The sequence below is a fragment of the Cherax quadricarinatus genome, chromosome 35 (genome assembly GCF_038502225.1).
Source record: "Cherax quadricarinatus isolate ZL_2023a chromosome 35, ASM3850222v1, whole genome shotgun sequence".
Taxonomy (NCBI): Eukaryota; Metazoa; Arthropoda; class Malacostraca; order Decapoda; family Parastacidae; genus Cherax; species Cherax quadricarinatus.
In genome coordinates, this window is record NC_091326.1 from 19,844,877 (window position 1) to 19,870,939 (window position 26,063).

The following is a 26,063-nucleotide window of genomic DNA, read 5'->3' on the forward strand; positions in this document are numbered from 1 at the left end:
ACAGTCAAAGGGTTAAATAATGGAGTTCACTTCTCAGCAATTAGCCACCCCTTAGCAGTATTTTTGTATGGTTTTTATGGTTGTATTCTAGTTTTCTTGGTCTCATTTGATAGAATGGAAGATATATTACAGAAATAGATATGATTTTGATTGCTTTCACTATGAAAAGTACCTTGAAATTAAGCTCAACACAGGAAAAATGTTCGATTGTTTTGGGTATGTTCAAGAGTAAACAAATGACATCACTGTCCATTCCAATATGCAGTCGTGAATGGACTGACATTATTTATACAATTATTGCAATAATTCATAACAGTAAATCTTATATTTTTTGTGTGAATAAAAATTACAAATTATTTATTTTGTAATAATAATAATAATAATACAGTGGACCCCCGCTTAACGATCACCTCCAAATGCGACCAATTATGTAAGTGTATTTATGTAAGTGCGTTTGTACGTGTATGTTTGGGGGTCTGAAATGGACTAATCTACTTCACAATATTCCTTAGGGGAAAAAATTCGGTCAGTACTGGCACCTGAACATACTACTGGAATGAAAAAAGTTCGTTAACCGGGGGTCCACTGTATGTATATGTATAATAAAAGTACATATTATAATACAATAAGAATAATAATATAATACAATAAGAATAATAATATAATACAATAAGAATAATAATATAATACAATAAGAATAATAATATAATACGTATAATAATACATATACAGGAGGGCCCCGCTTTACGGCGTTTCACTTTACAGCGTTCCGCTAATACGGTCATTTCAAATTATGACCAAAACTCGCTATACGGCTCCCCCCACCTGACTTTCTAATACGGTCACCGTGCCCCACCCTGTTTGTTTACTTACATACTGTGCTGGCATGCAGGTACACATTAAAATCAGTAAGAGTGTCTTATGTCTCCAGACGTCATATTAGTAATGATTATAATAATCATCGAGTCTCATTTAAATGTCGTATATTACGTTAAATACACATTTTCATTAATCCATCTATGATATTTTTTCAAAATTATATAATAAACACGATACATAACATAAAAAGATAATAAATACACCCCACAATAGAATAAATAAACATAAATATGAGATGTGGTAGCAGATGACTTGCACAAGTGACGCCATATTAGAAATAATAATAATAATAATAATAATCACCGAGTCTCATTAAATGTTGTATATTACGTTAATATACACATTTTCATTAATCCATCCATTATATTTTTTCAAAATTATATAATAAACACGATACATAACATAAAAAGATGATAAATACACCCTACAATAGAATAAATAAACATAAATATGAGATGTGGTAGCCAGATAACTTGTACAAGTGATGCCAAGAATAACATTTTCTCTAACCTAACATAAGAGAAAATGTGTTACTGGGGGTAACTGTAGAAAATTATTCCTTTCGTATGTATGTAAGTAAGTTTATTCAGGTATACACAAATACAGTTACATAGATTATCATACATAACAACATATGTGTAGAGAACCTAGGATAACCCAAAAAAGTCAGAGTGACTTATTTCCATTGCCTTCACTCAGAGCATCATTTCTTCTCAAATTGATGTTACATGAGAATGGGAGTGTTCTTCTTTATTTATTCTACCGTATCAATGTAGAGACAACCTGTACACAATGTAACTTGTACACAAACCAGACGTGTACACTTCGTTTACAAAACTTACCCTCGCCTGGTTTGTTTACATAACTCTGCGCCTGTCCTCTCTCATGTACTCATTCTTTCTCTCTCTCATTTATTTGTTTTATCTCATTTACTTACTCATGACCCTACATTAAGACTACAAATATTTTAAGGTAAGTAATGAGTGAACTGTATATACATTTTATCGCTCTGGGATGCTTAAATATCATAGAATTGTATGTGTGGGTGGGGTGGCCAGGTATGGTAGCCTGGCTGACTACCATACATACCACACTTGATTTCTTACAATAAATACTACTTGTCTCACCCTAGATTAAGACTATAAATATTTTAAGGTAAGTAATGAGTGCACTATGTGTGTATTGTACTTTTTTATTGTTTTTTGATGCCTGGTTCTATTGCTAACTTAATATATGTTAGTGTAAACTTGTTATCTAGTGTTTGTATGCATTTATAAGTGGAAAAAAAGGGTGTTCCACTTTACGGCGGTTTCCGCTTTACGGCGGTAGCCTGGAACCTAACCAGCCGTATAAGTGGGGCCCTCCTGTACACCTACCATCCGACTTACGACCTGCTCGACTTACGACCACTCGACTTACGACCGTGTTTTTTATGCCAAATTTCTGGGAAATAAACAACTAATTGTGTTGTACACAGTGTTTATCCTAAACCTTACAGTATAAAATACAGTACTAACAGCATAAAAAGTAAAGTAAAACATGAAATACCAAATAAAACAATAAAATAAAGTCATTACAAAAATGTTTTGTTGATATTCAGTAGTAAAATTCGACTTACGACCATTTCGACTTACGACCGGTTTCTCGGAACCGAACTCGGTCGTAAGTCGGATGGTAGGTGTATAATAATAATAATGTACTACATAATAATAATTATAATAATAGACGGCTTCAAAAGGCTGTCGCTAGATGGCAGTGTTTACCACAACATAGAGGGAGCGGTTGTGGCCGCCTCCACCTGTTAAAAATGGCATATTTTATTCATTCTAGAGCATGTATCAGGTTTCTGTGTTATTTATACAGTGGACCCCCGGTTAACGATATTTTTTCATTCCAGAAGTATGTTCAGGTGCCAGTACTGACCGAATTTGTTCCCATAAGGAATATTGTGAAGTAGATTAGTCCATTTCAGACCCCCAAACATACACGTACAAACGCACTTACATAATTGGTCGCACTGGGAGGTGATCGTTAAGCGGGGTTCCACTGTATTGTTTATTATTGCATATTAGATGAACTGTGATAGATAAATAAGCCGTAGAGTTGATGATAGCGAAATATTCAAGGGGTATTTTGTCCTGCCTCCAGACAAACTCTCCTGGGCCGCCGCCGCCACATATATATGACATATTTTATTCATTCTAGAGTATATATCGGGTTTCTATGTTATTTACATTGTTATGTCATATTAGATGAACTGTGATAGATAAATTAGTCGTAGAGTTGATAATAGCAAGATATTCAAGAAATATTTTGTCCTGTCTCCAGACAAACACTCGTCGGCCGCTGCCGTTGCCACATATATAATGACATATTTTATTCATTCTAGAGTATATATCCAGTTTCTATGTTGTTTATATTGTTTATTGTGTCATATTAGATGAACTGTGATGGATAAATAAGCCTTAGAGTTGATATTAGCAAAATTATTGAAGCACAGAATTCCACTGGAACGGATTAATTGCATTTAAATTAATTTAAATGAGGAAAACTGACTCTGCAAATGAGCAAATCCAGTTGTAAGCAAGGTCATGGAATGGATTAAAATCGCAAGTAGAGGTTCCACTGCATATACAAGTGTGTGTATGTGTGAAATTGTTCTAAGTAGTGCGCTACGTCTCAAGACTCGACTAGACTTAACCAATAACTGACTAAAAGTCCTCACATAAACTAACTTCTTGACCAACCTGGCAATCAGAACAGCTTGCTTGAACAATAAAGCGACTGTTAAGCCGAACAGCAATATAACAAGCAACAGCGACACAGAATCAGGAACAAGGAGATAATATAACGACACTAAGTAGGGACCATCTGCAGATCCTCCACAAAAGTCACAAAACTGCCATACTACTGAATCTAAGTTCTGCATTAGAAAACCCCCGACTGTGACAGTACACAGATACCAGTACAAATTAGGTCAGAAGCTGCAGCTCAGGACCTGAGTTTCTCAGAGTGTCTATGCAACACACAACCTCAGTTCAACGTTGAAAATCACTAAGTCTAGGCTATGTTCTATGAACAGAGTTACGCAGAACCAACAACAAGAAAGAGACAGAGACGATCTTCCAACAAGGGCCCGCAATGGAGAGCTGGAGAGGCCGTGTTGTTGGAAGGCACGTCAAACCGACAAGAAAGCACAGGCCAGGCAGACACTCACTCCTGGTGAGGTGTCATCACCCAACCTTGATCACGTGACTCTCCGTGGACTGCTGCTGTTCAGCAACTACAGAGAAGGGCAGAGAAACAAGCAGAGCAATAGTTAGACAATGCTGTCAGATAATTAACACTCGAACTATGAGCACTGAATAATACATAAATGTTACATCCTACCTAATAATAATATAACTAAGTCAAATACATGTACAGTGGTCCCCCGGTATTCGATGGCATTGGTATCCGATAAATCCGGTATTCGATACATTTTAAAGCAAAAATTTTGCCTCGCCACTCATTATAAAACCCGCCACACGCGATTCGTCCGAGACGTGTCCACGTGTGGCCTGAACTGTCCCGTGCGTGCCAGTGTTTACAAGCCAGCCAGTGTGCTCACATCTAAGGATACATTCGGTACATTCCATATTATCACAGTGTTTTTGGTGCTCGTTTCTGCAAAATAAGTCACCATGGGCCCCAAGAAAGCTTCTAGTGCCAACCCTGTGGTAAAAAGGGTGAGAATTAGTATGGAAATTAAGAAAGATTTTGAAGGGTTTGGGGCTAACCCTGAGAAGCCTATTCCAGTTGTGGAATCCATTGTGCCTACTTCAAAAATTAAGGAAATGTGTGCAAAGTGGGTTGAACTGCAAACCTTTATGGATGAAAATCACCCTAACACAGCTATTGCAAGCTGTGCTGGTGACTATTACAATGACAATGTTGTGGCCCATTTTAGACAAATCGTAAAGGAACGGGAGGTACAGAGCTCTATGGACAGATTTGTTGTGCGACAGAGGTCCAGTGACTCTCAAGCTGGTCCTAGTGGCATTAAAAGAAGAAGGGAAGTAACCCCAGAAAATGACTTGCTACCTCAAGTCCTAATGGAAGGGGATTCCCCTTCTAAACAATTAGTTCGACACTCTCCCCTCCTTCCATCCCATCAATCATCACCAGATCTTCATTAAAGGTAAGTGTCATGTATTCTATTGTTAGTAGAGTACTACAAATTGTGCATGTCTTCTTCAGTTTGTGTGCATTAAACTTTATATTTCACGTGGTAAATTTTTTTTTTTTTCATACTTTTGGGTGTCTTGCACAGATTAATTTTATCTCCATTATTTCTTATGGGGAAAATTAATTCGCCTTTCGATAATTTCGGTATTCGATGAGCTCTCAGGAATGAATTAATATTGAATACCGGGGGTCCACTGTAATAATATAAAGCAATATATTTACGATTTAGCTAATATCGCAAATATAAGCAATATAAAATTATATGAACAGGTAATATACATTATATACATTGTGACCCATTCAGGGGTCGCAATAACACATAACTTAGAATTTGTTTACACTAGCATTATAGTTCTTCTTTCAACAAATCGACCTTATCCCACCTAGACAGGGTGGCCCAGAAAGAAAAACAAAAGTTTCTCTTTTTAACTGAAGTAATGTATACAGGAAAAGAGGTTTCCAGCCCCTTGCTCCCGGCATTTTAGTCAACTCTTATGACATGCATGGCTTACGGAGGAAGAACTCTGTTCCACTTCCCCATGGAGAAGCATTATAGTTATATTTAATTCTTACATAAATTATCACGGAAAAGCAATTCGTCTTAACTGCAATAGTACAAGGAATAGGAATACCAACAAGTTGCAGTTGATTAAGACAAGCAGCAAATGAAAATTTGTTTAGGACAATTTAAATAAATTTCCAAAAACTGCTTGTGTTTTTATACACTACATGTATAACCCATCTTTACACTATTACATTACTGCTGCTCAAAAGTGTGTTAGGTTGCATCTGACTGAAGGAATCCCCCAACATGAAGGTTTTAAGTCTTTAGGGCACCATTAGATGAACTCCAAAATTTTTGAAACTCAGCATGGAATTTTTTCTGAGTGGAACATAATTTGGTGAAACAATAAAATTTTAAACTTTGTGTACTCGCCTATTTGTGGTTGCAGGGGTCGAGTCCTAGCTCCTGGCCCCACCATTCACTGTTGCTACTAGGTCCTCTCTCCTCCTGCTCCATGAGCTTTATCAAACCTTGCCTTAAAACTATGTATGGTCCCTGCCTCCATTACGTCACTTTCTAGGCTATTCCTCTTCCTGACAACTCAATGACAGAAGAAATACTTCCTAACATCCCTTTGACTCATAGGAGTCTTAAACTTCCAATTGTGATCCCTTGTTTCTGTGTCCCATCTCTGGAACATCCTGTCTTTGTCCACCTTGTCAATTCCTTGCGGTATTTTATATGTCGTTACCATGTCTCCCCTGGCCCTCTTGGCCTCATGTCGTCAGGCTGATTTCCCTTAACCTTTCTTCATAGGCCAATCCCCTTAGCTCTGGGACTAGTCTTGTTGCAAACCTTTGCATTTTCTCTATTTCTTGATGTGCTAGACCAGGTGTGGATTCCAAACTGGTGCTGCATACTCCAATATGGGCCTGATGTATATGGTGTACAGTCTTGAACAATTCCATACTGAGGTATCGGAATGCTATTCTTAGGTTTGCCAGATGCCCATGTGCTACAGCAGTTATCTGATTGATGTGCACCTCAGGAGATGTGCTTGGTATTATACTCACCCCAAGATCTTTTTCCTTAAGTGAGGTTTGCAGTCTTTGGCCACCTAGACTATACTCTGAGGGCAGTCTTCTTTGCCTTTCCTCGATCTTCATGACTTTGAATTTAAATTCAAGTTAAATTCAAGGAGCCAGTTGCTGGACCAGGCTTGTAGCCTGTCCAGGTCTCTTTGTAGTCCTGCCTGATCCTCAACCTATGTAATTCTTCTCATTAACTTCACATCATCTGCAAACAGGGACACTTCCGAGTCTATCCCTTCCGTTATGTCGTTCACATATGTACGTACCAAAAACAGCACATGTCCTCGGACTGATCCCTGTGGAACCCCACTTGTCACAGGGGCCCACTCTGACACCTCGTCACGTACCATGACTGTTGTTGTCTCCCTGTCAGATATTCTTTGATCCATTGCAGTGCCTTTCCTGTTATGTGTGCCTGATCCTCTAGCTTTTGCATTGACCTCTTGTGAGGAACTATGTCAAAGGCCTTCTTGCAGTCCAAGAAAATGAAGTCTAACCACCCCTCTCTCGTGTCTTACTTCTGTTACCCTGTCATAAAACTCAAGTAGGTTTGTGACACAGGATTTTCCTTTCCTGAAACGATGCTGGTTGTCATTTATAAGCTTGTGTCTTTCTAGCTGCTCCACCACTCTCCTCCTGATGACCTTCTCCATGACTTTGCATACTATACAAGTCAGTGACACAGGTCTGTAGTTGAATGCCTCTTGTCTGTCTCCTTTCTCAAAAACTGGTACTACATTTGCCATCTTTCATACCTCAGGTAGTTGCCCAGTTTCAATGGATGTGTTCAATATTTTTGTTAGTGGCACACACAGCATCACTGTTCCCTCTCTAAGGACCCAAGGAGAGATGTTGTCTGGTCCCACCACCTTTGAGGTATCAAGTTCACATAGCAGCTTCTTCACTTCCTCCACAGTTGTGTGTATTTCATCCAGCACTTGTTGGTGTACCTCTCTATTCTGAATTCCTGGACTCTTTCCTGTCTCCACTGTAAATACTTCTTTAAATCTCATGTTGAGCCCCTCACATACCTGTTGGTCATTTCTTGTGAACTCCCCACCTTCCTTCCTCAGCCTGATTACCTGGTCCTTGACTGTTGTTTTCCTCCTGATGTGGCTATACAACAGCTTCGAGTCAGACTTGACTTTTGATGCTATGTCATTTTTGTATTGTCGCCGAGCCTCCTTTCTTATCTGTGCACATTAGTTTCTGGTTCTTCGGCTAATCTCTATTTTCCTGGGTCCTTTGTCTTCTGTAATTTTTCCATTCTCTAGTGCCTTTAGTTTTTGCCTCTCTACACCTTTGGGTGAACCAAGGATTCGTTCTGGTCTTCCCATTACCTCTGTTTCCCTTGAGCACAAACCTCTCCTCTGCCTCCTTGCATTTTGTTGTCACATAGTCCATCATTTCTTTTACTGGTTGTCCTGCCAATTCTCTCTCCCACTGAACATCTTGTAGGAAGTTCCTCATGCCTGTGTAGTTCCCCCTTTTGTAGTTTCGTTTATCCCGTCCTATTCCCACTCCCCTCTCCACTTGTAGCTCAACTATGTAATTGAAGCACAGAACGTGATTACTAGCTCCAAGGGGCCTTTCACACGTGATATCCTCGATGTCTGAACTACTCGAGGTGAATACTAGATCCAGTCTTGCTGGATCATCCTCACCTCTCTCTCAGGTAGTGTCTCTAACATGTTGATGCATGCGGTTTTCCAGTACCAAATCCATCATCTTGGCTCTCCATAATTTGGGACCCCCTTGGGGCTCCAGGTTTTCCCAGTCAATCTCCTTGTGACTGAAATCACCCATAACTAGTAACTTTGCTCTTCTGGCCACCTCGGCTATTATGTCTACTCATTGCTCTGTTACTCTCATTGTATTCTTCTCTTGGCCTCCTGCAGTTGTGTGGCAGGGTGTACATTACAGCAATTACCACCTTATGGCCCTCAGATTGGATTGTTCCTACTATGTAGTCCCTTTCGCCCATTCCATCCATTCCTTTCATTTCCTCAAATCCCCACCGGTTTTCAACCCTTTGAGGGTTTCGGCCGTACTAGTACGGCTTATGACCAAGGGTTTTTGACATACTAGTACGCCTAAATTCTAGCGCCCTCAAATCTGGTGAGAGAAAGCTGTTAGGCCTACATATGAAAGAATGGGTCTATGTGGTCAATGTGCGCAGTATAAAAAAAAATCCTGCAACACACAGTGCGTAATGAGAAAAAAAAAACTTTGACCGTGTTTTTGGAATAAAACAGCTACTTTGCACTGTATTTTCCTATGGTATTTATTGTTGTAATCTACTTTTCTTGGTCTCATTTTATAGAATGGAAGACATATTACAAAAATTGAGATGATTTTGACTGGTTTTACAATGAAAAGTACCTTGAAATTGAGCTCAAAGTAGCAGAAATGTTCGATTTTTACCAAAGTTCAAAAGTAAACAAATCATGCCAAGCATCCAATACACGTCAACTGGCGAGTCTAATATTCTTTCACAAGTACGCTGATATTATTTATACCATTTCTACACTAATGCAGCAGTCTGCATAACAGTAAATCTTCTATTTTTTGTAATAATATAAATTCAAAGTGGAAAGCCAAAGAAATATAAGAGGGGCCTGGGGATGTGACTAACGAACAGAGAACTTGTTATTTTAATGCCAGTAATGTCTTTCTTGTTTATTCTGGACCCTATTCGGAAATTGGCATCTTTTGATATTTGTGTGAAATTGGCAAAATTGCTAAATTCTGACCACTTTATTGGATAGTTGAAATTGGTAAATGGGTGGTTTCTTGTACTCATTCGATAGAAAAGATGGAGTTCTAGTGAAATAGTTATGATTTCTGTCGACTAGTACATTGGAATTGGCCGAAAATAGGGCTCAAAGTGGGCAAAATCGCCGATGCGTAAACATCGTCGAGACCGCTAACTTCGCGAGAGCATAATTCCGAAAGTTTTCCATCAAATTTCGTACTTTTGGTGTCATTATGATCGGGAAAAGATTCTCTATCTTTTCATAAGAAAAAATATTTTCTTGTTTTTTTAAATTTGGCCGACCCTGAGAAAAAGTTTCGGAGAGGGCCTATCGACCCTCAAAGGGTTAATGAGCAGTGCAACTCCTCTTCCCCCTCTGCTCCCTCTATCTTTCCTGAGAATTTGATACCTGGGTGGAAAGATTGCATCTGTAATCCTGGTGAGTTTCATTTCTGTGAGTGCTATTATGTCTGGGGATGTCTCCTTGATCCTTTCATGCCCCCCCTCCCATTTGTTATTCCATCTACATTTGTATACCAAACCTTCAACTTTTCTAAAACTGTGGTCTGGGGCATACATTGGGGTTGGGAAAGCGGGAGACCTGATGAGGAACAATGGGTGGTTGCTGTAAAGGTTTAGTTTGTAATGAGGTGGGTGGGGGCACTGGGTATGGTATGTTTGTTTTGGGTTAGAATGTTTGGTTGCATCGGGGTTGTCCTGGTTGGGGGGCTTCTGTAGATGTCTGTGAGGAAGATTGTATTTGAGCTTCCTCCTGAGTCTGGGTTCTCCTGTCCATCTCCAACTTCACCTCCCTTTCCTCCTCCTGTCTTTGTACCCTCTCTTTCAGTTTCTGCCCTTCTTCTGTCCTGTCGCAGTTGAGATACACCCTCTGGTACACTGGCATGTCCCTTAGTCTTGCTTTCTCCTGCAGGATCCTGTTTCGAGCCGATTCTGTCTTGAAAATCACTTTGACTGGCTGGATTCTTCCCCTTGCAAACCCCCCTATTCTCAAAAAATTTGCCAACTGGGTCATGTCATCTTCTCCTATTGCTTTCATAATTCTTTCAATCGCTTTCTTCTCCCCTTGTCTTCTTGCTTTGTAAGTTTCCCCTGGAGCCCATAAACAAAGACTGATCTCTCCCTTTCATTCTCCCACTGCATATCCCTATGTATCCCTTGATTTGATTTAGTTGCCTCCATTGCAACTTTCCTTTCTTTAATCTCTTCACTGTGTGTTGTCCCTGACCCCAGTGGTCTGTTGTTTTCCCTTCTCAGCTTTCCCTGTGCACTGCTGTGGTCTGTTCGGGCTTCTATGTATAGCTTAGCTCTTTCATTTTCTACACTCCTCTCGATTGTTCCTGATGTGATCCTCTCTTTCTTGGGCTCCACAATGGTCTGATAGGGCCTCTGCATACAGTTTCACTCCTTCGTTCCCTACAGTCCCCTTATTTGTGACTGAGGTAGCAGTTTCTGATGCCATGTCCACATTGCATTTTAGTTCTCTAGGCTGTTTCAGATTTTTCAGTTCCTCTTCTAATCTCTGTACCTTTAAGTCTCTGCTGCTGTGACTTGCATCTCCCAATTTTCTGCTCTCTGCAGCTATCCTCTCCTCCATTTTCATGCTAAGCTCTTTTAGCTTCCTTCCCCACTTGTGTTCCCTTTTCATGAGTTCTGCTGCCAATCTACCTTTGCAGACTCATCCTACAGTCCCCTGGTTTTCTGTCCTGTTCTCTGGCAACCCTCTTTTTTTTTTTTAGATGCCACAGAATGAAAAACTGTGTGTTTCTGTGTTGTTGTTTTGTGGTGTGATTGCCTGAATGTGTGTGTGGACAGGGGGGAAGGAGAAACTGGTGATTGGGGAAATGGGAGAGAGGTGGGAGGAGGAAAAGAGGGGGGAATATGAGGAGAGAGAAGAGGAGGGAGAAGCAGAGGGGGGGGAGAGAATGGGAGAGGGAGTGTATCCCCTGCAGATACGGGGGTCCTACTGTATGAATGCAGTGGAACCCCGAACATCGGCCGTAATCCATTCCAGAAGGTTGGCCTAAATTCGAAACGGCCTAAATTCAAAGCAACATTTCCCATAAGAATTAATGTAAATACAATTAATCCATTCCAAATACCCAAAAATAATAAAAATAAAATACATTTTGTAAAGTTTAACCATAGTTTTACATACACAAAACAATAATAAATAAACATAAATAAATACAGTGGACCCCCGCTTAACGATCACATTCCAATGCGACCAATTATGTAAGTGTATTTATGCAAGTGCATTTGTGCGTGTATGTTTGGGGGTCTGAAATGGACTAATCTACTTCACAATATTCCTTATAGGAACAAATTCGGTCAGTACTGGCACCTGAACATACTTCTGGAATGAAAAAATATCGTTAACCGGGGGTCCACTGTATAAACATTACATACCTTTAGTGAAGACTTGTCGGCATATGGAAGAGGAGGAGGAGGAGGAGGAGGAGGAGGAGGGGAGAGTTGGGGTTATTGTTTGGAAGGGGAATCCCTCTCCATAATGACTTCAGGTAACTTCCCTTCTTTGTCTTTTAATGGCACAAGGGCCAGCTTGAGAGTCACTGGACCCATGTCGCACAAAATATGTCCAGAGAGCTCTGTTTCTGAAGTGAGCCAAGCTTTTATCACTGAACATGTTGCAGATATGGCTTGTTTCAGCTTGGTCAGGGTGATATTTCTCAGAAAAAGCTTGCACCCTACTCCACACTGCACAAATCTCCTTAATCTCTGAAGAAGGCACCTCCTTCCCTCTCTCTTGCTCCTCCTCTGAAGCAAGTTCCTCAGCTGAGGTCTGTTGCTGTTCCAGTTGTAGGTGTTGCAGCTCTTCAGTGGTTAGCTCTTCCCTGTGGTCCTCCACCAACTCTTCCACATCCTCGTCACTCACATCCAACGCCATGGACTTCCCCAAAGACAATAGATTCCACAACAGGCATAGGGTCGTCAGAGTCAGCCTCAAACCCTTCAAAATCTTTCTTGAGGACACGTTCTGGCCACAATTTTCTCCAAGAGTTGAAAGTCCTGGAAGTCACTCCCTACCAGGCCTTACCTATAAGGCTTACATATTTGTAGATACTGAAGTGATTCCTCCAGAACTCTCTTAGGGTCAATTCAGTGTCTGAGGTCACTTCAAAGCACCTTTAAAATGCTGCTTTTGTGTAGTTTTTTTTTTTAATTCAGAAATGACCTGCTGATCCATGGGCTGGATGAGAGATCTAGCAAGTTTGGAGGATGAGCAGGAGCATTGTCCATTGCCAGGAGGCACTTGGGTGGCAATTTATTTTCCTGGAGGTATTTTTTCACGCTCGGGCCAAACACACCAAGGACCCAGTCAATGAAAATTTGCCTTGTGACCCATGCCTTTTTGCTAGCCCTCCACATCCCACACACTACTCCTGATGATATTGTTTTTCTTGAATACTCTGGGATTTTCAGAGTGATACACCAGTAAAGGCTTCACTTTGAGATCCCCACTAGCATTAGCACAGAACAAAAGAGTTAGCCTATCCTTCATAGGCCTATGTCCTGGCAGTGCCTTTTCCTCCTGCATGATGTAGGTCCTCTTTGGCATTTTCTTCCAAAAGAGGCCTGTTTCGTCACAACTGAACACTTGTTGGGGTTGGGATTCTTCAGTCTCTACGTACCCCTTGAATTCCTGCACAAATTTTTCAGCTGCATGTTTGTCTGAACTTGTAGCCTCACCATGCCTTACAACATTGTGTATGCCACTATGCTTCTTAAATCTGTCAAACCAGCCTCTGCTGGCCTTAAATTCACTAACATCAGCACTAGTTCCAGGCATTTTCTTTACAAGATCCACATGCAACTGCCTTGCCTTTTCACAAATGATCGTCTCTGAAACACTATCTCCCGCTGTTTCTCGCTGATCCACAACAACAACAACTTCTCCATATCTTCCACTGTCTGCGATCTCTTTTTCATTAACATGCTTACCCCTTTCGCCACATCAGCTTCCTTGATTTGTTCTTTCTTTGCCAGGATGGAAGTGATTGTTGATTTGGATTTCCCATACATCCTGGCAAGTTCCAGCACCTCCATACCACTCACATTTTCAATAACTTATTCCTTAAATTCCATCATGTTTCTCACTTTCTTAACCAAAGGGCTGACACTCTGAACTTTCCTGGGGCCCATGGTGGTTTATTTCACAGTTGCACTTAATAAACAAGCACAAAAACCAATGGATTTTACGAAAATGTTTGGATGAATGCGCGGAGTATATACTCATTCATCAAGAGACACAGGGAGTCTGACTCACCTACGTGCGGCGGACTGATGCGTATAATACGAACAATTTACGAGGCACAGGCCAAAATACAGAGCAAAATTTCCGCCCAAAAACCGGCCTAAATACGAATTGGCCGATAAACGCAGCGGACAATATTTGGGGTTCCACTGTAATTCAAAACCACTTAAAAGCTACAATGGATGAATGGATGTGGGGTGCATACTGAAGATATTAACCCCTTGACTGTCGCAACCCCCAATCCTGAGGTGTCTCCTGGTGTCGCAAAATTTAAAAAAAAAAAAAAAAAAAAAGAAATTTTATGGAAAACTGACGGAATTACGCTCTCGTGAAGTTAGTGATCTCGGCAATATTTACAAATCGGCGATTTTGCCCACTTTGGGCCCTATTTTTGGCTAATTCCATTGTTCCAGTCGACCAAATTCATAGCTATTTCTTTAGAACTCCATTTCTTCTATCGATTGAGTACAAGAAACTGCCCATTTACCAATTTCAACTACCCAATAACGTGGTCAGAAATTTGAAATTTGGCCAATTTCACAAAAATTAAAAACATGACAATTTCAAAATAAGGTCCAGAATGAACAATGCAGACATTCCTGGCTCTAAAATAACATTTTCTTCGTTCATCAGTCACATCTCCAGGCCCCTCTGATACTACTCTTGCTTTCTATTTTGAATTTTTATTCAAACAAAATATAGAAGATTTATTGTTATGCAGGCTACTGCAATACTGCAATTGTACAAATAATGCCAACCCATTCATGACTGCATATTAGAATGGCTAGTTGGACATTTATTGGACAATGGCATCATTTGTTTACTTTTGAACATTGGCAAAAATCAAACATTTCCCCTACTTTGAGCTCCATTTCCGGGTTCTTTTTATAGTAAAACCAATCAAAATCACCTCTATTTCTATAATATGCTTTCCATTCTATCAAATGATACCAAGAAAATGAGAATATAACCATAAATACTACACAAAAATAGACCACAAAGTCAGCATTTTAATTAAAAAAAAACTGTCGGAGTTTTTTTTTTTCTCATTATGCACTGCGTGCTCCAGAATTTTATTATATGGTGCACACTGACCCATTCTCTCACATGTGGGCCTACCAGCTTTCTCCTGCTTGATTTGAAGCCGCTAGAATTTATGAGTATGTATCCCTTAAACGGTCCAAAGAGATTGACGTTCAAATTCGTAGTGCTACAAAAGTAGATCTACTTTTTTTACATATTTTCAAATATAACAAAAAAAAAATGTAGATAAAAGTTTTTTTTACACGTTTTCAAATGTAAAACAAAAAAGATCTACATTTTTTTACATACTTTCAGATGTTGAAAAAATGTATATATACAAGGAGGCTTTAGGACCAGGTGTTTAAGTGGGTAAATAAGGCTAAAGTCAAACGTACAGGTGGCTCATAAGACAAAGCAGTATATATGAGGCTAAGTTAGAGTATGTAGGAAAGAGGGAAATTATTTCGACCGACAACAGTCAAAGGGCGTTTAAAAGATAAAGAATCACAACAAAGTAGTTGTCACAGCTGCTCTTTGCTGATGACACTGTGGCTGAAGAGAAGTTGCAGAGATTTTTCAAAAGAAGAAAATTAAAGGTGAATACAGGAAAGAGTAAGGTTATGAGGATAACAAAAAGATTAGGTGATGAAAGATTGAATATCAGATTGGAGGGAGAGAGTATGGAGGAGGTGAATGTATTCAGATATTTGGGAGTGGACGTGTCAGCGGATGGGTCTATGAAAGATGAGGTGAATCATAGAATTGATGAGGGAAAAAGAGTGAGTGGTGCACTTAGGAGTCTGTGGAGACAAAGAACTTTGTCCTTGGAGGCAAAGAGGGGAATGTATGAGAGTATAGTTTTACCAACGCTCTTATATGGGTGTGAAGCATGGGTGATGAATGTTGCAGCGAGGAGAAGGCTGGAGGCAGTGGAGATGTCATGTCTGAGGGCAATGTGTGGTGTGAATATAATGCAGAGAATTCGTAGTTTGGAAGTTAGGAGGAGGTGCGGGATTACCAAAACTGTTGTCCAGAGGGCTGAGGAAGGGTTGTTGAGGTGGTTCACATGTAGAGAGAATGGAGCGAAACAGAATGACTTCAAGAGTGTATCAGTCTGTAGTGGAAGGAAGGCGGGGTAGGGGTCGGCCTAGGAAAGGTTGGAGAGAGGGGGTAAAGGAGGTTTTTTGTGCAAGGGGCTTTTCCAGCAGGTATGCATGAGCGTGTTTGATACAAATAATACTTGACGTTGTTGGAGTGTGAGCATAACATGAAGGGGTTCAGGGAAACCGGCAGGCCGGACAGTCCTGGAGATGGGAAGTACAGTACTCTGAAAAATGTTGCAGTCTGTAGTGTAAGCTAAGACAGTGATGACTTTTTCCCACCCTGAATCGGCCAGTGTGATAATAATAATAAAAAAATTTTTTTCAAAACCAGACTTTGGGAGATGGAACTATTACTTATCATACTGACACAGCCCAAACTACAAAACTCTGACTACAGTGGACTCCCGAGTTTTGGCAGCCTCGACTTTCGCGAAATTTAACCCTCGACGAGTTTTTTTGGAAAAATTTGGCCTCGAGTTTCGTGAAAAAACTCGTGTTTCGGCGACCGTCTGGTACCCATCCGCCCGTCACCACGTACACAAAGCCAGTCTCCCACGCCATTCATGCTCAGTGTGCCATTGTTTACCAACACGTGACCATCACCCCGCGGGCTCATACGTAATAATCCATTGGTTTTTGTGATTACAACTGCTAAATAAGTCACCATGGGCCCAAGGAAAGCTAGTGTAAGCCCTTTGGTAAATAAAGTGAGGAACACGATCCAGAGGGATTTTGACGGGGATGTGGAAGAATTGGTGGAGGACCACAGGGAAGAGCTAACCACTGACGCACTGCAAGAGCTTAAACTGGAACAGCATCAGACCACAGCCGAGGAACTTGCTTCAGAGGAAGAGGGAGTGGATGAGGTGCCTTCTTCAAAGATTAAGGAGATTTGTGCAATGTGGAATGAGTTGCAAAGTTTTGTTGAAAAGCATCACCCTGACCAAGCTGAAACAAGCCATATCTGCAACATGTACAATGACAGTGTTGTGTCCCATTTCAGGGAAATCTCAAAGAAACGCCAGAAAAAGACCTCTCTGGACAGATATTTCGTGCGACAGGGGTCCAGTGACTCTCAAGTTGTTCCCAGTGGCATTAAAAGAAGAAGGGAAGTAACCGCAGATAAGGACTTGCTACCTAAAGTCCTAATGGAAGGAGATTCTCCTTCCAAAAAATAGTGTACACCTTCCTCCTATCCCCTCCTCCCGTCTTCCATCCACGCAGAAGTCTTCAGTAAAGGTAAGTGTAATGTTATCATTATTTTTTTAACTGCATGTACTTGATTTCTGATTGTTTTCATTATGTAAATCTTTATTTAATTTGAAAAAAAAAAATTTATTTTAATATTTTTAGGTGTCTGGAACGGATTAATTTTATTTCCATTATTTCTTATAGGGAAAATGGTTTCGAGTTTCGTGAATTTCGACCTTCGGCGGACTCTCTGGAACGGATTAATCATGAAACTCGGGGGTCCACTGTACTTGGAATATGTATCTTGAAGACAATATCGGATTTAGTGTATTGTAAAAACTTTAAAAATGATATTGCAGTACAGTGGTACCTTGACTTACGAGTTTAAGTCGTTCCGTGACCCAGCTCATAACTCAATTTGCTTTATATCAAATCGATTATCCTCACTGAAATTAAATGAAATGCAATTAATCCGTTCCAGCCCCCAAAATACCAAACCAATTTTTTTGTTACGGGTTTTTAAATAAGAAAAATGTATCTAAAAATAAGAAAAGATTTTTGCCTTTTTCATCAGGTTCCAGCAATGTTTTAGAAATGCTGGAGTATATATGAAACTCCTTCAAGCATGGTGTAAAGTGAGTGTCACTCCACTGCCAGTGGAGTGACACTTGTGGAGCGACATTTGACAATTGTGAAATGCCTTGGATTTATTTTTCACTGTTACAAATAAATATGTCTGTATCTGTTTGTTTCTGTATCTGTCTCTGTCTATCTGCTTCTATTTGTCTATCTGTCTAGCTCTATGTTTATCTCTGACTTTGCTTATGTGTCTTTCTGTCTGTCTGTGCTTCTGTCTTCCTGTCTTTCTATGTACTTGTCTCTCTGTCTCAGAGAGAGCCGCTCATGAACCAACAGGTGCATCGTCACGTCTGATTCCTGAACAAGTGAAAATGTGTACTACTTTCCAGTCATGCTTATTATGCCTTATATTTACAAGCATAGTATAGCACTTCGTCTGAATTTTTTTTTTTGGGTTATCCCTGGAAATTTACACTATGTATAACTGTATTTATGTGTATCTGTGAGATGGAGACAGACAGACAGAGATAGAGACACAGATAGACAGACATAGTTAGAGACAGAGATAGCCAAAGCAAATTAACCAGCCAGCCAGCTGGCCGCCCACCCATCCAGCCTGCCAAACATGTACAGTGGACCCTCAGTTAACGATGCCATCGGATACCGATAAAATCTAATACCAATACGTTTTTGCGTCAAAATGTTGGCTCAGCTAACAATAAAAAACTCAGTTAAGGACATTTGTCCAGAACGTGCCCGTGCGGCCTGAGCCGCCCAGCCCACCTGGCCACTCCAGCGTGGCCAGTGTGCCATTGTTTACAAAGCTAGAGAGGACGATTCCACGCATACATGCGATACATTTTGTATTATTTCATTGTTTTTTAGTGCTTGTAACTGCTAAATAAGCCACCATGGGCCCAAAGAAAGCTTCTTGTGCCAGCCCTGTGGTAAAGAGGGTAAGAAATGCTATTGAAATGAAGAAAGAGATCATCACAAAATACAAAAGTGGAGTGTGTGTCCCCGAGATGGCCAGGTTATACAATTTAACAAACCCCATTCAACCATCACTACTATCTTGGCCAAGAAAGAGGCAATCAAGGAAGCTGTTCTTGTGAATTCAAATTCAAATTCAAGTTTATTCTCTATAAGGGTTACAATGTGGGGTTTACAGGTTTTGGGTATTGTGTGGTTTACATGTTATAAAATACTAATTACAGAGGGGGCCACTAGGACACCTAGCCTGGCTAGGCATTTCGAGCAGACTTAGATTAATTCTTAACATTAAATCCTTACAGATTATGGTATTAAGGCTAAGTGACTACATCATAATTTGTGAGTTTAGCAATGTGGATGCTTTTGTTTTGGCACAATACAAAGTGTCTATATTGGAGTATCATAGGCAAACTTATGACTAGTTAGGATTTATTTTAAGATTAAGATTAGTATTTCTGGGTTTATAGTCAGTGGGTGAGTGAGTGTAATTGTGAACCACCAGGTGGTTATCATGTAGTTAGTTGTCGGGGTGGATCAGTGAGATAAGACGTTTTCTAACTGTAGTTTTGAAAGTGATGAATGTGTCTGCAGTTCTCGAGTTTTCAGGTAGGGTGTTCCAGATTTTAGGTCCTTTGAAATACATTGAATTTTTGTAAAGGTTTAGTCGAACACGGGGAATGCCATAGAGATGTTTGTGTCTGGTGTTATGCCTGTGGATCCTGTCACAACTATCAAGAAAGCATTTTAGGTCAAGGTTAATATTGGAATTTTAGGTCCTGTAGATAGACTGCACAGTAGTAAGTGTGGATGTTCTGAACAGGGAGTAAGTTTAGATCTATTAAGAGTGGGGGGTGTGTTGCCAGGGATGGGATTTAGTGATTATTCTTACTGCGGTTTTTTGTTGGGTTATTATTGGCTTTAGGCGTGTTGCTGCAGTTGAACCACCACGCACAGATAGCATAGATGAGGTATGGATATATAAGTGAATGGTATAGTGTGAGAAGGGCAGTTTTCGGTACGTAGTATCGTATCTTGGAGAGGATCCCCACTGTTTTGGATACTTTTTTTGTTATGTGTTGGATATGGGTGCTGAAATTCAGGTTGCTGTCGAGGTATAGGCCAAGGAATTTGCCCTCATTATGTCTGGCAATTAGAGTGTTGTCGATCTCAGTGTTAAGTTGCGCAACACCTGCTCTGCTACCAAACATAATATAGTAGGTTTTGCCAGTGTTAAGTGTAAGTTAATTGCCTGTCATCCAAGTCGATATTTTGAGCAGCTCCTCGTTAACAATGGTGTCGAGGGTGGCAAGATTAGGGTGGGAGATGACATAAGTCGTGTCGTCAGCAAAGAGAATGGGTTTCAGGTGTTGGGATGTGTTTGGAAGATCATTAATGTATATGAGGAAGAGCAGGGATCCAAGGACACTTCCCTGCGGAACTCCAGTATCAAGTGGCTGTATTGATGAGGCTGTGTCTTTAATGGTGACATACTGATACCTATTAGAAAGGTAGGATTTAAAATATGCAAGCGCATGGCCTCTTATACCATAGTGGTCAAGTTTGTGGAGTAGGATGCCATGGTCTACTGTGTCAAACGCTTTTCTTAGGTCAATAAAAATTCCTAGCGGATATTCCTTATTTTCCAATGCTGTGTAAAGCAGGTCTAGCATTTTTATAATTGCATCATTAGTGCTTTTATTTTTCCCGAATCCAAATTGGCAGGGGTTGAGTATGTTTTGTGGCGTTATAAATGAATATAGTCTCCTGTGCACGAGTTTCTCGAAGATTTTGGATAGCAATGGTAAGTTTGATATTGGCCTATAGTTGTTTACGTCCGTAGGGTCACCACCTTTATGTATTGGTGTAACCCTTGCTGTCTTGAGTAGTGTCGGGAAAGTGCTAGTTTCTAGTTTCTAGCGAAAGGACATGGGCCGCTTGCTTGTACAATAATGGTGGGACGTGAGACAGATTCCCCCGAGTTATTTTTAAGTGACTTTATGATCGCGGTGACTTCCGTGGGCTCAGTTGGTACAAGATAGAAGGAATTTGGGAAATTCCCATCTAGGTAGTCCCCGGCACGGGCATTGGTACATGGGATTTTACTGGCGAGATTATATCCTATGTTTGAGAAGAAGTCGTTTATCTTGTTAGCTGTATCAGTGGGATGCAGTGGTGTTTCCATGAGGTTTAGTTAGAACAATATTCTTGTTTTTTTTCAGTTTGTGGGTCCCCAGAATCTGGGAAAGTGTTTTCCAGGTCTTTTTTGTATCTCCTCTTGTGTCAGTAAATCTGCTGTAGTAGTACAGTTGTTTGGCTTTCTTTATTAATTTGGTGAGAACTGTTGAATATTGTTTAAGAATATCTTTGTGTATTAACCCCTGTCTATACTGCTTTTCATATTGGTGTTTTTCATCAATGGATTTCAGAATGCTGCTGGTTAGCCATGGGCAGCCAAGCCATTTATTTGTGATGTTTCGTTTTTATAGGAGAATGTTTGTTGTATACTCTAAGTATTTTGTTAAGAAAAATGTCTGTCCAATCGTTAATACCATTGGCATTGGAGAATTGTGTAGGCCAGTCAACAGTCTCTAGGTCTGCTGTGAAATTCCTTATTGAGGCCTCGTCATGGAGTCTAAATGAAACTTTGTTGTATTCGAGTGGTGGCTTACTAATGTTTGTTAAGAGGAAGGTTGGGTAGTGGTCAGTAGTGCTGTCTGTGATTATCCCTGATTTAAGGGGGGCTAGTATATTGGTCCACATGTGGTCTATTATGGTTGCACTTGTCTCAGTCAGCCTGGTTGGTTCGGTTATTGTTGGTATGAGGAGTGTGTTGTTCATATGGTTAATGAAATCAGTTACAGTCTGATCATCTGGTAGGCCAAGGTTGATATTGAAGTCTCCAGCTAAGAGAAGGTGGTGCTTGTTCATTTGTCTGTTTGTTATTAGTGACTTTAGATTCTCACTGAAGTTTGGGATGTTTGTGTGGGGTATCCAGTATATGGCACCGATTGTTATAGGCGTCTTGAGGATTTTACAGTAAAATTAGCAAAAATGTATTCCCCATATTCATCACTAAAGCAATTAGTGCTAATACAAGATAGTTGGTTAGAGTAATAGATTGCAGTACCACCCTCAACTTGGTATGGTCTGCAGTTGTGGATTGCTGTGTATCCTGGTAGTGGGTAGATATCAATTGTGTCCTGCTTAAGCCAGGTCTCAGTAAGAATAATGCAGGAGAAGGGTGTCTTTAGTGACTTAAGGAGTGCCAGGGGGTCATCATAGTGTTTGCTTAACGACCTGATGTTGTAGTTAAGAACTGATAGACTTTGAGCAGTGTTCAGGATAGTGCTGGCTTGTGATGCTTACAAAACAGAGATCGCAAATACTACTTGAAGATGTGGAGAGACTGTTGTTGGTGTGGCTTAACGAGAAACAATTATCCAAGAAACAATTAACCCCAGAGGGTTAACCACCCAGGAAAACCCATGAAAGTCGGTGTGTCATCGAGGACTGTAACTTATTTCCATTGGGGTCCTTAATCTTGTCCCCCAGGATGCGACTCACACTAGTTGATTAACACCCAGGTGAACAGGAAAAAATACCTGGAACTAGTGCTCATATTGGTGAATTTAAGGCCAGCAAAGGTTTGTTTGAGAAATTTAAGAATCGTTGTGGCATACACAGTGTGATAAGGCATGGCGAAGCTGAAAAATTCCAACCCCATCAAGTGTTCAATTGTGACGAAACAGGTCATTTCTGGAAGAAAATGCCAAACAGGACCTACATTACTCGGGAGGAAAAGGCATTCCCAGGACACAAGCCTATGAAAGATAGGCTAACTCTCATGTTTTGTTGTAATGCTAGTGGGGATTGCAAAGTGAAGCCTTTACTCATGTATCACTCTGAAAATCCCAGTGTGTTCAAGAAAAAGTATCTCATCACTCATCAATACTCTTCAATAAAGGTGTCATTTTAGTATTTATTTATGTATTTATTCTGCATGTCTCATTGTTTTCTGTGTAGGGAAATGTATACTTCATGCGAAAATTTTTTTTTTTTTAATACTTTTGGGTATCTAGAACGGATTAATTGGATTTCCATTATTTCTTATGGGGAAAATTAATTCAAATAACGATAAAATCGGTTAAGGACAAGCTCTCTGGAAAGGATTAATATCGTTAACTGAGGGTCCACTGTATTTCTCATGTTCCAGAACTGTTTTTCTTTACTTAGGGCATACCTTATAGAACATTCTGGCAGGATGACACTACCAGTGGTATCACAATTGAAAGAATGTTACACACTGGTTATTATCGAGGTTTTTGATATTTCCTCAGTATCTCCTGCGAGTGGCAGCGTATCTGAAGCTCGCTTGTAACTCAGATTCTGGCTTGCAAATAAAAGCAAAAAATCGAGCGAGGTATGGCTCGTAACTTGGAAAACTCGTAAGGTGGGGCATTCATAAGTCAAGGCACCACTGTATTCCCCTAACAGCTACATTACACCCATCATAAAAACTAAAAAACAATATCGAAGAAGTTTAACATTTTAATGCAGACTGAATGTACAGTGGTACCCTGAGTTTGGGCCATAATTCATTCCTGAAGGCTGTTCGAGTGCCGTTACCCAACGAATTTGTTCCCATCAGGAATAATGTAAAATAGATTAATCTGTTTCAGACCCCCAAAAATACACTTAAAAAAGCACTTACAATAATACACTTACATAACTGTTCGAGTTGGGAGCTGTATGAACCTCGGGGTACTACTGTATTTATGCACTTACCAAAGTAGTGGAACTCCGGATTCCGTACTTAATCTGTTCCAGAAGGTCGGTTTAAATCCGAAACGTACGAAAACCTAAGTAATATTTCCCTTAAGAAATAATGTAAATACAATTAATCCGTTCCAGACACCCAAAATATAAAAAAAATACATTTTTTAAAGAATACTTATAGTTTTACATGCAGAAAATGATGAGAAATAAATATAAAGCACTAATGAAATGGATAAATGAACATTTAAATCACCTTTACATACCTTTATTGAAGACTCTTGTTGGCCTTAAGTTCACTAACAGCAGCACTTGTTCCAGGCATTTTCTTTATGAGATCCGCATGCAACTGCCTCGCCTTTTCGCAAATGATCAACTCCACAACACTACCTCCTGCTAACTGTTTTTCGTTGATCCACACAAACAACAACGTCTCCACATCTTTGATTGTTTGTGATCTCTGTTTCGTTAGCATATTTACCCCTTTTGCAACTTTAGCGTCCTTGATTTGTACTTTCTTTGCCAGGATGGAACAGATTGTTGATTCTGACTTCCCATACATCCTGGCAAGTTCAGCTAAATGTATGCCACTTTCACATTTTTCTACAATCTCTTTCTTGAATTCTACTGTGTTTCTCACCTTTACCAAAGGGGGCACTAGGAACTTTCTTTGGGCCCATGGTGGCTTATTTTGCAGTTGCACTCAACAGTCAAGTGAAGTAATGCTCACTCGACCAGTGACAGAGCCAGACTGAGACACGTATGCATGAGTGATGGTGTCCCGGGGGGGGAGGCGGACACTTCTGATACATACGATTTCCGGGTGGAGGTACGAAATCCGGACCAAAATTTCTCCCAAAAAAGTGGTCTAAATCCAAAACGTACAATATTCAGCGAGTATGAAATCAGGAGTTCCACTGTATAACCCAAATAATTTTACTTATAATCATGTACAATAATATTTATTCTACTTACATATGCATTCATTAAATACCTATTTGAATACATTTAATACCCTTAAATATATACTTGTAATGTTTGCTGCCCATGTAGTGTTAAGTTAGGCTTCAGCTTGCCTGAAATGCTCCACATAACCATGCAGCGCTGTATGACGCTTCTGGGTTTAGTGCTTAGTTCTGATTGTATTATTATTACTCTGCATAACCATGGACTTTCTGCATGCAATTGTCACCCATTTCTGTATAAACTTTGTATCATGTGGAAATAAACCAAGTACCCAAAGATACTGGCACTAAGTAATTTTATCTAGGCACAGGTACAAATACAATTTTCATACATAGGTTAAATTATCTAGGATAACCCTCAAAAGAAAGTCAAAATTACTTATTTCCACCTGGGTTTCTGGGGTCTCTGGCTTCCTCATACAGGCAGCACGTCTAAGTAAAAGAATACTCATCATCATTGACATTACTGACTCAACTCTGCGCTTATAACAGTCCCCAAGTCAGGGCATCGCTAATGCCAGATCATCACATAACAACCAGTGTAAATATGCCGGCATTGTTTATGTAGACTCAAGGTTGGAGCCACAGCACTGGAGTCAAACACTCCCAACATTACGTCTTTCCGGGTTGTTGACACTTCTAACCTACCTTATACTCTTGCCCACAACTTCTCTCTATATCGCCCTCCCTGAAAGTCTCTCTCGTGGGCGACATGGTGACTATTGCATCTGTAATTCTCTCCTGTGTGTTAGTGTTCGTCCTGTTTGTTTTGCTTCGCCTCGTAAGTCACCTTAGATCCACAATAAATTTCTTTGAATTTTTTTTGTAAATAATCTTTTTATACTTTGTTAGATCATTTCTAAAATAAAAACAAGACTTGTGCTTAATTTATTTCCTGGATTATTTTTAAAATATGTTTGAAATAGACAAATGAAATGTTGGTGAAATTGGCGCGAATTTCTTTACGAATGGTCAGGTAAAGGTCCCCCAGAATTTTCAGGCCGCCAGCGACGACCATAGATACATAAATATATAGCCAATAATAATATTTATTTCTAAAACTTTCTACGAATATATGATACGAAACTAGCTGACATTACTGATATACTATATGCAGACTATTTCTGGCTACTTTCATGTTTAGTTTGTCCCCCAGGATGCCACCCACAACAGTCGACTAAATTCAAATTATTTCAGCATGATACAATGTTTGTACAGAGATGGGTGACTTTCAGGTGTACATGCACAAAGCCCTTAGTATGCAGAGCATGTCGGGCAAACTGAAGCCTATTTTAAGACTATAAAGGTACCTACCTACAACTACGTGAAGACCCGTGTGGGTCTAGAGCTTAGTTTTTTATTGTTGTAATAATAACTGCTAGGAGAACAGGGGCAATTGTAAAGAAACATACCCAATGTTTCACCCGTGCTGGAATCGATTCCCGGACTCTCAGTGTGAGTTGATGATGATGAAATACTCTCAGGTAAGACCCGTGCGGGTGAAAATGAGAGAGTTGGACAGGGGAAGAGTAGTGGGTGAGAGAATGGTTTTAGGATGAGGAAAAGAGCCAGGGCTAAACCCAGCTGCGTAGCAGTATGAAGCTTGATTGAGGGGCTGGTTGCTGGGCGAGGTTGAGCGTCGGAGATGGCATACAAGAGGACTGGGCTTGGCGTAGGCGTAGGAG

The 26,063-nt window shown here is 40.1% G+C and overlaps 1 protein-coding gene across 5 annotated transcripts in view; it reads right to left on the reverse strand.

Annotated features, from left to right (window-relative positions):
* Fcp1 (RNA polymerase II subunit A C-terminal domain phosphatase Fcp1) overlaps positions 1-25,181 on the reverse strand; it is a 180,904-nt gene extending 155,723 nt beyond the window's left edge. The window contains exon 1 of one of the 5 annotated variants that reach the window (XM_070091419.1): positions 25,027-25,181. In XM_070091419.1, the coding sequence (XP_069947520.1) occupies positions 25,027-25,092 (66 nt within the window). In that variant the 5' untranslated portion in view covers positions 25,093-25,181. Of the gene's footprint in view, positions 1-24,767; positions 24,911-25,026 lie in introns of those variants that run through there. The other 4 variants (XM_070091421.1, XM_070091422.1, XM_070091418.1 and 1 more) reach the window with 4 other exon arrangements.
* Positions 25,182-26,063: the final 882 nt, after the last annotated feature.